This window comes from Aspergillus bombycis (assembly GCF_001792695.1).
Source record: "Aspergillus bombycis strain NRRL26010 chromosome Unknown contig00040, whole genome shotgun sequence".
Classification (NCBI taxonomy): domain Eukaryota; kingdom Fungi; phylum Ascomycota; class Eurotiomycetes; order Eurotiales; family Aspergillaceae; genus Aspergillus; species Aspergillus bombycis.
The window spans coordinates 89,546-101,917 of NW_019170042.1; the positions used below are offsets into that span (position 1 = coordinate 89,546).

Consider the following 12,372-nt stretch of genomic DNA (forward strand, 5'->3'; position numbering starts at 1 on the left):
AGTCTTTGAATATCGGCTGTGATTCCCTTCCCGCTGCCAGCCTGGGTTGGGTTCACTAAGTGCAGTGCTCTCTCACCTGATATTGACCTAGGCTCAATTCATTTCTTCTTCGATAACCAAATCGACCCATCAATTAAGTGTATCTGATCCCTCACCCGCCCTTTCTTCCTGCTGTACAATAACTTGATTTCTTCGCTTCTTTTTCCTTGTTTATCCATTTCCCTTTTCCTATTAAATCAACCATTCACCTAAAATCCCTCTGAATGATCCCCCCCTGTCCGATCTGTCGGTCTCAATGACCCCTCACCTCGTATGTCGCTTCAGCGGGCTCATGTCGCTGACTTCTGCAGCTTCTCGGCCCTTGGCTTTTAGCATAGACCACCGCGTGTTTTAGCCGTCGCCCAGACGCCTTGACATGGGATCAGTCCTCCTCAACCTTCCGCGGTCGGATCACATTGACAGCTCCTACACCATGCTGGGAGGCGCCATCACTCCCTCGGAATCCGTCTATCGACCTTCATCCCATCAAACTTCTCACCCATCGTCTCACTTGGACACCGGCAGCTCCAGGTCCACGTCGACCACTACCACCCCCACTTCCTCCACAGCCCCGCCATCAGCATCCGCCGCCGGCTCTGCTCGTCTGCACTCCCACTCTTCGCATGATGTGCCTGCCTATATCAACCGGTCATCTCACACACCCTCTCAACCGTCCACGCGAGATTCTTCAGCCACGCCGGGATCGACATACACCCAGCCTCCCTCAATGAGTTCCACCCATGTGCCTTATCCCGACTCTTCCACTTACCCCGCGTTCCATCGCTCTCAACATGTGAGTACCAACCAGACTACTGCAGCGCCGATCACCGGTTCTCACCGGGAGAGTCACTCATCTCCTGCTTCACCTCGCTGAAGCCGACACACCAGTCTCTGCGGTCGCTGGGTGGGTCAGAAGCGAACTCCCCGAGTCGCATCAAGGTCCGTGATCTGTCCCATATCCAGAGCTTTGCCAGCGAAGAGTTCTTGGCCCAGTCGCAGAGGGATCGAATGCCGGGGCAGTGGTACCAAGAGCGCCAGTATGAGATTAGCTCTATGCCAGTCACCGATATCATTGAGATGGTTGCTGGACTTCTTACGAAAATCACCACGGCCAATGACACACACCATGAGCAGATTCATCGACACATCCCTCCCCCTGATGGCACAGCAAGCCTTAGCCCACAAGCCACGAGTGTGCTTGCATTCCATGGCAAGAATGTACCGAGCATCAGCATTCTCAGCTATCTAACTCGCATTCATAAGTACTGTCCAACTACTTATGAGGTCTTCCTAAGCCTACTAGTGTATTTTGATCGCATGACTGAACTAGTGAACCAAGGCCAATTGGAACGTCTCCAGCGGCGCTGGGGACATGTCCGAGCGGACTCTGCCTCTCGGCCAGGGTCTCGGGCGTCGGCAGTGAAACCTGCGCATGCTTCGCCCATGGTGACTCCCCCATCTTCTGCTGGAATGAGAGCACAAGACCCAGCCAGTCCATCTTCCATATCACCGTCTTTGCACCCCCAGGAGGAAGACGACTACCTTTCCCAATTTTTTGTTGTCGATAGTTTTAACATTCACCGGCTGGTCATCGCGGGCGTGACCTGTGCCAGTAAATTCTTTTCCGATGTTTTTTATACTAATTCTCGATACGCGAAGGTATTTTGTTGTCTTCTGAAGTCCCTTTCCTATCAGAGCTAATTCATTCTAGGTGGGAGGTCTTCCACTGGTTGAGCTGAACCACCTCGAGCTTCAATTCTTACTATTAAATGATTTCCGACTCTCGATACCAGTTGAAGAATTGGAAGCATATGGAACCATGCTTGTCGAATTTTATGCACGGGAGATTGTTGCTCAACAACAGCAACAGCAGCAGATAGTATCTCAAACTGAGGTACCTCGTCCATTCGGCTCATCGACGGGGGTAGAATCTCCATCGGATGCGATGTATATGCGGCCTCACGAGAAGCGTCGCCCCGATCAGCCAGAAATCCGACAGACCCCAACACCACCGTAATTATTGAATGTCGAAGCATGCAACGTTCTCCCCTCCTACACACAGTTTAGCGACTGTTATTCGATGGGATGATGTCATTTGTGGTTGCTAAGTATCAACGATTGATTCATTTTCTCTCTAGTTGACGTCACATACCCTCACTACTTTTGTCTATCGATTTCCTTTAGTGCGCGCATCTTCGGGTCACAACCTGTTCTTCTACTTATAGACTCTTGGCTGCTAGCATGTTGGTATATTATCTGTGTTGATTCTCATGGATGCCGATCATCCTGTGTTTCCGGTACTTACTGTACACAACTCCATTACCTTTGCATATGTTCTCTTGACATCGGCCGGTGTTTTCGGGCGTTCTACTGTTGTATGGGTTATATGGCCGCGAGAATCGTCTTATCTTTGTAACTTGGTCTGCCTTTTTCATAATCTACTCAGGTCAACTTTCGCATCTGTGTCTCCTTTGTTCCACGAGGGAGCTCCGAGTAAGCGTTCGGTTTCAATCACGTACCTTTACTCTATAGGCGGTAGCTTTTCACTTAGAAGAACAGCTCAGTGTATGTGCTCTCAAAACACTGAACTATACTGATGGAATTGATAAGACGGCTTAATTGCCTGCTACAGGACGGTGACTACATCAGAAACGGCGAAGTGCAATTCATTGACACCATTAACCCTTGAAACGAGGTAACTTGTGAACGCCTCTCGTCGCCTCGATTTTCCAATATCCATTTCCACTTCTATTTTCTCAATGCGTTTCTTGCCTTAACGCGCCTACAGATTCTTCATCGGACGCTGTTTTCCTCTCATGACAAGAATGTGTCATAAGGTAGAAGAAGGCTCGGACGCTTATCGTTCTGATGGGTTTCACCCAGGTTTATAACGGCAAACAAGAGGTGCTGAGCGTGGCTTCTACGCAGTCAACAGTATAGGTACCCTTCTACCCCTTTACAAACCAGTCACCAGCTCTAAAATGCCTCGCTACCATCTCGTATTCAAGGATGACAAATTTCAACGCCTCAAAATCGTGAGAGCAGAATGATATAGAGGTGAAAATGGCATATATGAGCGAGCATCCTCGAGCACCTGAAAAGTGCAGACACTGAGCACCCCGGCTATGCCTATATGTCAACTTCATTGGACTGCTTTGAACGTGGAGGTCCACATTGACGTTTCCACAGGCTTTGGTGTGGGTTGACCCACAGAGAGAAAAAGTACTATGGATCTACTTGCTGAATTTCGGTTCCTTGAAACTGTGACACACTGATCATGTAGCATAGCCCTTCTACCAAAGCCTACGCATACTCGATTCTAGCTTGGATCAACAATGGGACGAAGTCATAGGGTGTGTACAGTCTACAAAGAATATTAATGCCTAACAAGAGAAGAGCGTTACCTAGCTTAAGTGCAGCCAAACATTGTCCACAACCAAAGCAGCCATATTAGTCAAATGAGACATTGGCAATTCAACTGAGTAGTCATCACTGCTTTGCACGATGGTATGTCGTGTATGATAGACCTGTCCGCAACCGTCCAGGATGCCTCAGGAATGTGAAGTGGGGCGCCGTCATCAGCCCTAGCAACAACTTGAACGATGGAGCTGATTCCGAAACCAGGGACTCCTAGTTATTTCCGGGGGGGGGACCAAATATTTGGGTCCGTTTCCGCCTCCCGGAAAGTGTAATGCTTATCCAAAGGACATCTGCCAAGTAGGCGTTAGGTATTCTACCCTTACCTATGAGACCAATACTCCCAGGATTCCAGGAACAACAACCAAAAGTATGATAGAGCTATATACCTACACCGAATATAGATCATAATCATACCAAGGTCAACAATGTCCAAAAGTAAATCCTGCAAGCGTATACTTACCGTACCCAACCTCCTTCGTTTCCGTAAACTATAGAAACCAAGTGCCATATAAATCCCCACCTTTGCAACATCTTGTCTCAGATCCCCAGTTTCATGTACCATACCATACTAGTCTCCATCTGTTAACACTACTCCTGCAAAATGCTCTACCAGGGTACTATTCTTCTTGCTCTCCCCGTTCTCCTCCAGATCGTGCCGGGCGCAGTGGGCCGTCCCGCTCCAGCAGAGGATGGGTCTCTTTGCCGAAATGGGGCTTGCGGAGCCGATGGTGCTAAACACAGAGGACATGATCACTGGGACAATGGCGAGACATGCACTCCAGAGACGGTGACCGTGACAGCGGTATCCACCGAACACCTCGCTGGGTAAGTCCCAAGTATATGTACAGCAAGGGGGGAGAGCCTGAGATACATTCATTGAGGCTAACACCCACATTTCGTATATAGTCCAACAACCACCATTGCCGGTCCCACAAACACAGTCACCATCACTACTGAAGGGCCGGCCAAAACTGCAACTGTAACCGAAACACTCACGTCAACCGTAACCGACGTTATCACCAGCAAGCAGATAGTAAAGGATACCGAAACTATCACGATTACAGTTACATCCCCTGAGACTGCCACAGCCACTACTGCTACCGCTACCGCTACTACGACCAAGGGTGCAGGCAGCGGTGACGGTCCCGACTACGGGACATGCTCGGATCCCACTATCCGGTGGGCGGATGGACTCGATGGACGGACGGAATACTCGTGGGTTACGAATAATCAGGATGATTTTTCGCATGGGTCGTCGACGGCTATCAATACCTTGTTAAATTCTGTTTGTAGTCGGCTTCGGAGTCCGTGCAATGCTCCGCAGGCGACAGTTAATCGGTGCTATTCGGCGGTGGGGCAAGTTAGTAACAGTGGGTTGAAGGGGGAGAAAGCTTCTGATTTATGGAATTCGCTGATGACTTGAACTGCGTTTTCCTTTTCCTGTTTCGTGTTTAATGTTACTGTTAGTATCTTGTGTCCTCGGTGGTTAGAAAGAGATAGTGCTTTTGTCCAACTACAGCTAAATCTATTGCCAGCTACGTGCCCAAATCTACGAAAGTAAGCATTGATATTTTGCTTAAAAAAAAAAGCAAAAACGTGAATTGGCCCGCCCACCCGCTCCTAAGTGTCAGAGTTGATTATATGACAAGAAGATGTGATGCTGCTAATGCAGACAAGAAAACAAAGGAAAAACAAAAGAAAACCTGTTCAATCCGAAGATATGAAACAGTCAAAACCTGAACAATCCGAAGATTGAACAGTCAAACCTGAACCATCCGAAGATGGAACAGTCAAAACCCCCCATCCACCCAACCCAGTCCCCACACCCGTCCCCACGCCCGTCCCCAAGTCCACCGCCCGCTGGTGGTCCCTGTTTCTTCCCGTCAGCTCCTAAGGTTAAAGTTAAGATTTCTTTAGTAGGGCTGACTTACCCCATAAGGCATAGACCACCGCTACCACTCCGCCCTCCTTATCCAACTCTTCCCTCCAAATCCACCCGACCCCGTGTCTTGGCCGAAGACATGGGGCACACCTGGAACGATAAGCGGTTAGTCAGAGCCCACACTGAGTGAGGACGGCGGTACTTATCTTTTCGTTGTTCGTCCTCTTGTGCGTACCCCGTGTCTTCGGCAAAGACACGGAGCACATCTGAATCGACACGCGGTTAGTCAGAGCCAATACTGATTGAAGACGGCAGTACTTATCTTTTCTTATTCAATCACCAAGCCTTTATATTGCTGGCTGGTCAGTCAGTCGGTCGGTCGTCGTCGGCGCCGGCCTCGTTCGTTGGAAGTGGTTGATGCTCCTGGCAAGGGTGTACGTCTTAAGCCCCGCGTACGGGTGTGCGTCATTACCCCTGTTTGTAGGGAACCCTTAAACCTAGGGCGTCCTCTACTTTTGTCAGTCCCTAATCCCCATAGATAGAAGGCATCGGACGTACCTATCGGGGGATGCAATTGCGCCACCAATATCACAGCAGGACATTACACCAACATCTGTGAATTATTAGCAGCATCTGGATGGCCTTCAAGGAAGGCCAGAGCCAGCCAATCAATGGAGACAAAAGAAAAAGGCAAAAGAGTGGATGACATGGTATGTCAGGGTAAGGAACGTGGGCGAGAGAAAAGGTGCTTAAAGGAAAGACTGGAGTTAGGAGGGAAAGCTCACAGGTAGAACTTTCCACGCCGCCTCATATTCTCTCGGTAGACGTTGAACCCCTTGATGACCATAGCAGGAGTCCATTTGGGATGCTGAGACATAATATGCTTCATGCGATCCCAAACGCACCCCTGCCGGCTACAAGGGGTTTCGGAATGAGCGTGGGTGTAGAGCATGTCGTAATGATCGGAGCCCCACATCGAGACGTATTTCTCGGTTTCGCCGTCGTCGTTCGGTTCCGAAAGAGCGACTACCCTCCAGCCTTGGAGGTTACCGAACCAGGACGGAAAGATAAAGGAGTGTTCGGACCGGACAATCCAGCGCTCGACAGGGATCACCGTGGTCTCGCCGAAACGAACGCGCTTCACCGGCTTGACCTTGCGGCCGCTTGTAGGAACAAGCTTGGCAAGGGCGTCGTCGATTCGTGCGATCGTCCTTTGAGTACGGGTCACCTTGTCTCCCGCTGGGTTGACCGGCTTGGTCGGCTTGCGGATGGCGGACTTGGTGGGCGCTGGCTTGCGGTGGGCATGCGTCGACGGGTGTCCGGAGGACGAGTTGCGACTGGTCGAGCTGGGCTGAGCCCAGGGTCGAAGTCGGGCCTGTCGAGATGCCCTTCTTTCCGCGAGGCGGGAAGAGAGGGCCTTTAGCGCAGCCACCACCCCAGTGGAAGCTGGGGCAGTAGTAGAAGGAGTGGCTGGTGCTCTTACCGAGCGAACCGGGAGATGAGAACCCTGGCTCATCTGAGAAAAGGAACGGTCACCGGTCGACGAGGTCGAAACGGCAGAAAAGGAGTGGACGCCGGCCTTCGAGGAGACCGGCAAAAAGGAGCGGGGCGAGACAGGAGGGTTGGCACGGTAGGCGACAGTTCGAGGGAATGAACGAAAGACTGGTTGTTTCGTGAACCGTGCGGTGGGCCTGTCGCGGCGGAAGATAAACCCAGGGATGCAGAGGCGAGCCATCTGTCAAACCTGGTCAAAAAAACGGAAAAGAAGGTAGATGAGGAGAGGCGAGAAAAAGGAGAAAATCGGGGGATCAAAAAAAGTCGCCGCTAAGCGTAAGTAAAACACCAAAGGTAGAGTGACAAGCGTATAGTGCAAATAGCAGGAAACTAGCATCAAACGACCATGAGGTGTTGGAGAGGAAAAGAAGAGAGGAAGAGGAAGAGAAAGAAGGAAAAGCGAGATGGGCCAAGGGAGAGAGCACTGCTACCGAATGGCAACTGCAACTGCAACCACTTCCCAAGGTATTGTTTACTTGGATTGCAGTAAGGAAGGTGCTGGGAGGGTGCCTTCGCCGAGCATTACCAACGAGAGGTGATGAGATGGGAAAGCCTGATCCAGTCTTCTATATTGAACTCACTGCTCGGCCATGTCGTGGTATATCCACTTGATATTGCCCCGTCTGCAACTAACCCTGGCTTCGTTAGATCCCGCATTTGCATACATTCAATGGCTACTACTAGTAGTACCGTAAAATACATATCGCTACTTGAAATATGCCAAGTAGGGCTGATATCAAGTATGAACGTCGTACCGATGTAGCAGAGCATATTCCTTTGTCGACACGCACTTGCCGTATCAAATAAAAAGCATACTACCGAGCATGGCAATCTTGACTTCTATGAAACTGCTTGGGACATCATGACCCTAACCAGTCATACCAAAGGCAGGCGCATCCTGAAGTTTCCATGGAGACCTAGATGTGGCCATTCACTGAGGGTAGCCTGGAGGTACCTACTATGCCGTTCCTGTTTGGCAATCCCCATGGAAACACCCTGGTTGTTTCCCTAACCATAACAGTTATCACTGCAATAGGCGTGAATGAAATGACACTGACAACCACGCTCCAGCCACAGGGTAGGCAAAGTGCGCAAGGTTGTGGAAGAGCATGAGCCAGGGAGATTCCGGATGGGCACCCCGCTCCACGCTGTCCCAGGATCTCAGTCTTTGACATAGTTATCTCCAATCCACCAATGATGAACTCGATCTAACATTCTCCGCAACAGGCTGACCAGATCTAGGAGAACGCCTCCACTGAAGACTCTATCCCCTGTCAGTTGGGGACATCCAAGACGACAAGCAGGAACTAACCCACAGCCCTAAGGAGGTCCCGCAGACTTGACGCCCCCACCTCCCTCCATGCGCCACATCCTGAAAAAGAATCTGCAATATCAACTTTCCCGCTTCTCCAGACGCCGAAATGTGTATGTGATCCTGGTTGTGAGGCTGATTGACAAATGGGTCTCCGAAGACGAGCTCGCACGTTATCGTGGTGATCGACAATTCACTAAACGGACTTCATTAATGGTCTGTCGCCATTATCACTATTGACCCGGCCCATGTTAGGTATATGGATGGGTAAGGGACAAGATCAAGTATGTATATCTCTATATCGCAGGTTTCGGCTGGGCAGGATAAGGAGGGCCGGGGCTATCCTATTAATCTTAGATGCTAATCTCAATCCGCCCTTCAGTAGATGCCAGGGATCGCCAGGCATTGGGGGACGGTTGGGATGGGCTAGGGAACGACATTCAACTAAACCGATCTCTTAATTCTCTTGATTATAACTTTCGATTATCGACTATTGACCTAGACTTGATTGGGTGGTAAAGACATCCAGTGGTGACCACAACACCTTTCAAATATAAGTATATACTCTATAAATCCAGGCTTCGGATGGGAGGTTGGGAAGGGCCTGGGTTATTGCCACTAATCTAGCTACCAACTACAACAACTCCTGGCCTTGGATAGGTGGCAGGGACAAGCCTGGGAAATATGCAACTATTTCTTCTCGTTGGTAAGTAATGCTCGAGTATATATATATTTGAGATAGAACACTGACTATAAATATTTCTTGAGTTCGAGTCAACGTTATCACGCCGCTGGACACTTACGAGGTCAAGTTCATGTGGTAGAGCTGTACGACCGATTGAAGAATCAATCCGAATAAGTTATCAATAAGCTTCAACTGATATGACAATCATAGTATTTCAACTGTTCGAGCTGGGATATCGAATCAAAGGCGTCACATCTACAGTTATGAATGGTAAGGCATCCCATCCCCTGGAGTATACCGGTAAAGTGAAGACAAGCTCCTGTTTTGAATCATCCGGTTTTGCCTTAGTCAAATATTGCTGGAGCTTGATTAGCTTGTTGTTGCTGGGCAAATGGTAAGCTTTCTACGTCCGGTGGCTGTATGTACGTGCTTTTAATACAGTTGCGACTTATCGATATCTCCTTCATGATGTACGGTTTCTGCATCACGATCGAAACCAAAAAAAAGTAATATTGACACTCCTGGTCAGTAAAACGGAATATATTCCCCTCCATCCAGGTTTTCCTCCATGTATTTATCACCAAAGCTATCCCTATTTAAAGGCTAAAGACGAGCAGCCAACGCGAGGAATCCTTGCGGAGTGCCTCGTCCCTGTTGAATATCAGTCCACCGTGAGTGACATGCTTCCATCCCCGATAGCACAGTCTTGGATATTCTGCAGCTGAACATATAGCTCACCCACCGTTACACAAAAACATTCGACACATTGGATAACCCGTCATTTCCTAAAGGTTTCATACAAAACTTAGTGATTTGAGAGGAATATAGCTCACTATAGATGACTAACGCTATTGGTCACTTTTCAGAGCTATGTAGCTTCAGCCTTTTTGTCAAGATTCACTCGTCCATGGAGGCAAAAAATTATCATTTATGCTGAGGGCCTACTACGGAAAGCATCAAGCCAGGGAAGTGTACTTTTTCCGGGAGCTCAAACTGGTACTTTTGAGTTCATCCGATTAACATGATGAGACTCCAGTTTATCCTCATCTGCAACCTTCAGTCTCTTCGCACAGTTTTACATGGTGGAGAGCAATGCACGCATCTCTCCGAATATGATATGGCCTCACCCAACGGTAGGTCGACATACTTTCATAATGGCATGAGGGCGTGCACCCTCATGATATTCATTTGTAGTTGTGGTCTACACTCTGCCCCCAGGAGGCAAAGGCTAGAAAAGCTACAATCACAAATACGTTAAGTGTGTTAAACAAAACTTCTCCTAGGTAAATAGATAACTACTAACCTAATTTTTTGCATCTTCGGAAATCCAGAGACGATAAGTAGCCTTGGAATAAGGCTCTTAGTCGTGTAAAATGGCTTGCCCGTGCCTGCACCTGGGAACAGATATGCCCTGTACAGTCCTCTGTGTGCCAATGCAGAGCACTAAACCTTGTCAGATCGTACTTCCCAAAATGGCGATTCTCTTCTTCTACAGAAGGCTTTATATGTCGTCTCCCGAGCTCCTTAGCGGACCCAGCAGACAGAGGCTCGAAGAAAGCCGGCTGGTTTAAATCATGTAATCGTCCTCGAGGTTCAAGCTCTCGAAGTCACATAGGATAGATTAGATGCTCAGTAGGCTCAGGCCGTCACTATTGTTGCCTTTCGTGAGTCTGACGCGTTCATTGCTTATTAGAACCTCCTAGGAATCCAGTCGCCCCGGAACGAATCAACCACATCCTCCCCCAAATATCTTTGTGTCTCCTGGATATAGTTGAGAATTAGATACGTTATAGTTATGGGAATGACTATGTAAGGAGATCACTCCGATAGGGAAGCGCGCGATAAACATGACGCAAGTTCGCTACCGTGAATCACGATCCCATGAGACTTGCTTCCCTTCCTGGCTGCCTGAGATGTGCGATTGGCACGACTTACTTTCGGTCTAAAGTGATGCTTGTGGCCATCGAAAAGGGAAGTAAAAAGGCACGAAAGGCATCTTAAGGCTGCGTAGACATAGGAGAATCAGGCGCTTTCAATGTTTTCCAGGAAACTTTAGATTCCGAAAGTCTTGCTTCGCAATGAAGAACTAGATACTAATATGCTCCCGAAAGTTAGTTTTCATTTTAGTTGATCAATTAATCAATCGAGATTCTGTTAACCTGTTAGATAGAGCTACTGAGCGTCTAGTTATGCAGACGCCTCGCTGCTGAGGCAGAATCTAGGTCCGAACGACTGCATATTTGAGGAGGTTGTTTTCTCTCGACATTCGGGGTGTATGCTTTACAATCTCCCGCTGACTTTTGGTTGCAAGCATTCTGATCTGCCTATTATGGTCATTTAGGGTCCCAGAGTTGTCACTGCCTATTAAGCTATAGAACTTGAACACTGGGTGAACTTTTTAGCAGACTTGTCCCTGGCAGCCTTATGTCCAGTTCTGACATCTTCTCACGTCCTTGTCATGATGAAGCTTGGCAACGATGGTTTTGGAGGACAGGATATTGGAGAAAAAAAGACACTGTTGCTCTTACTCCGGAGATGAACTTCCGTTGCGATGCCATGGAATGTGGCGGATGGAACTACCTTAGTATGTGTCCCTCCTGGACACTATGGATGTGGAATAGACATTGTACCTTACGTGAAACTTGTCAAATTGGTGGATGGTGCCTCGTCAAAAGGACGTTTGAATACATACCCAGGGCACCCTTGCGTACACCTCCTAATAATGGCGGGCCCCATAATAGGACGCATAGACTCCTATTGCCATCGATTTATTTCACAGATTACATATAGATTGCTGAATAGTAAGGGTCCTATCCGATATAATAAATAGACTATATTGCATACGATACCATTCTGTATATGGCCAAAGTCCATGATTGTTGCTGTTTTTAGAAATCGACCGTTTTGGGACGAGCTCCCTCAAGTTGGGATTCGAGAAGTCATCCAGAATAGTTCGTCGAAGGTTTCCACCTCAAACCCCCTTCCCCACCGTTCGATAGCCTTTCGATGCAATCAATGTCTCCCTTTGACGATCGTTGGTGGAGCGCTTGGATGCTCTGCATTGACTATTTATTTATAATTATCATTGTATTGTTGTATATCCGAGACAGATGTCGGAAGGGGTCTCCAGTCGGATACTACATGCCATTGTGATTTCGCGCGTCGCACTGGTATTGGATTTGGAACTACGGCGGCATATATTGTGGTTCGTGTGAAGTTATCCATTGTGGAAACCAGGGTGGAAGCATGTTGTGGGTATTATTGCTTTCTGACGCCACTATAGATATAGTCAGGGGTTAAGAATGTGTCATGTCATGTACTGTTTACGGGGTAGGTACTAGTCACCCGAAGTAGACTTTTTTGTACGTACAAGTAACCAACATAGACGTCTCAGTAAATGTGAGAGAAGGTTTAAAAACCACGAAAGGGAAAACGGCGGGTGAAGCAAGACAAGCCACGAAGTGGTTGCGAGTCCTGCAA

At 48.4% G+C, this 12,372-nt stretch overlaps 3 protein-coding genes across 3 annotated transcripts; 2 read left to right on the forward strand and 1 right to left on the reverse strand.

Annotated features, from left to right (window-relative positions):
• Positions 1 to 415: 415 nt before the first annotated feature.
• Positions 416 to 2,056, forward strand: ABOM_006247 (putative cyclin-dependent protein kinase complex component; the record flags this gene model as incomplete). Its single annotated transcript, XM_022533376.1, has 3 exons — positions 416 to 832; positions 928 to 1,698; positions 1,751 to 2,056. 3 exons carry the CDS (start codon positions 416 to 418, stop codon positions 2,054 to 2,056), a joined length of 1,494 nt encoding a protein of 497 aa, XP_022389330.1.
• Positions 2,057 to 4,060: 2,004 nt separating this feature from the next.
• Positions 4,061 to 4,794, forward strand: ABOM_006248 (uncharacterized protein; the record flags this gene model as incomplete). Its single annotated transcript, XM_022533377.1, has 3 exons — positions 4,061 to 4,284; positions 4,366 to 4,678; positions 4,753 to 4,794. 3 exons carry the CDS (start codon positions 4,061 to 4,063, stop codon positions 4,792 to 4,794), a joined length of 579 nt encoding a protein of 192 aa, XP_022389342.1.
• A 1,328-nt stretch (positions 4,795 to 6,122) lies between these two features.
• ABOM_006249 (uncharacterized protein) lies at positions 6,123 to 7,076 on the reverse strand (the record flags this gene model as incomplete). Its single annotated transcript, XM_022533378.1, has 1 exon — positions 6,123 to 7,076. One exon carries the CDS (start codon positions 7,074 to 7,076, stop codon positions 6,123 to 6,125), a length of 954 nt encoding a protein of 317 aa, XP_022389341.1.
• Between the last annotated feature and the right edge of the window lie 5,296 nt (positions 7,077 to 12,372).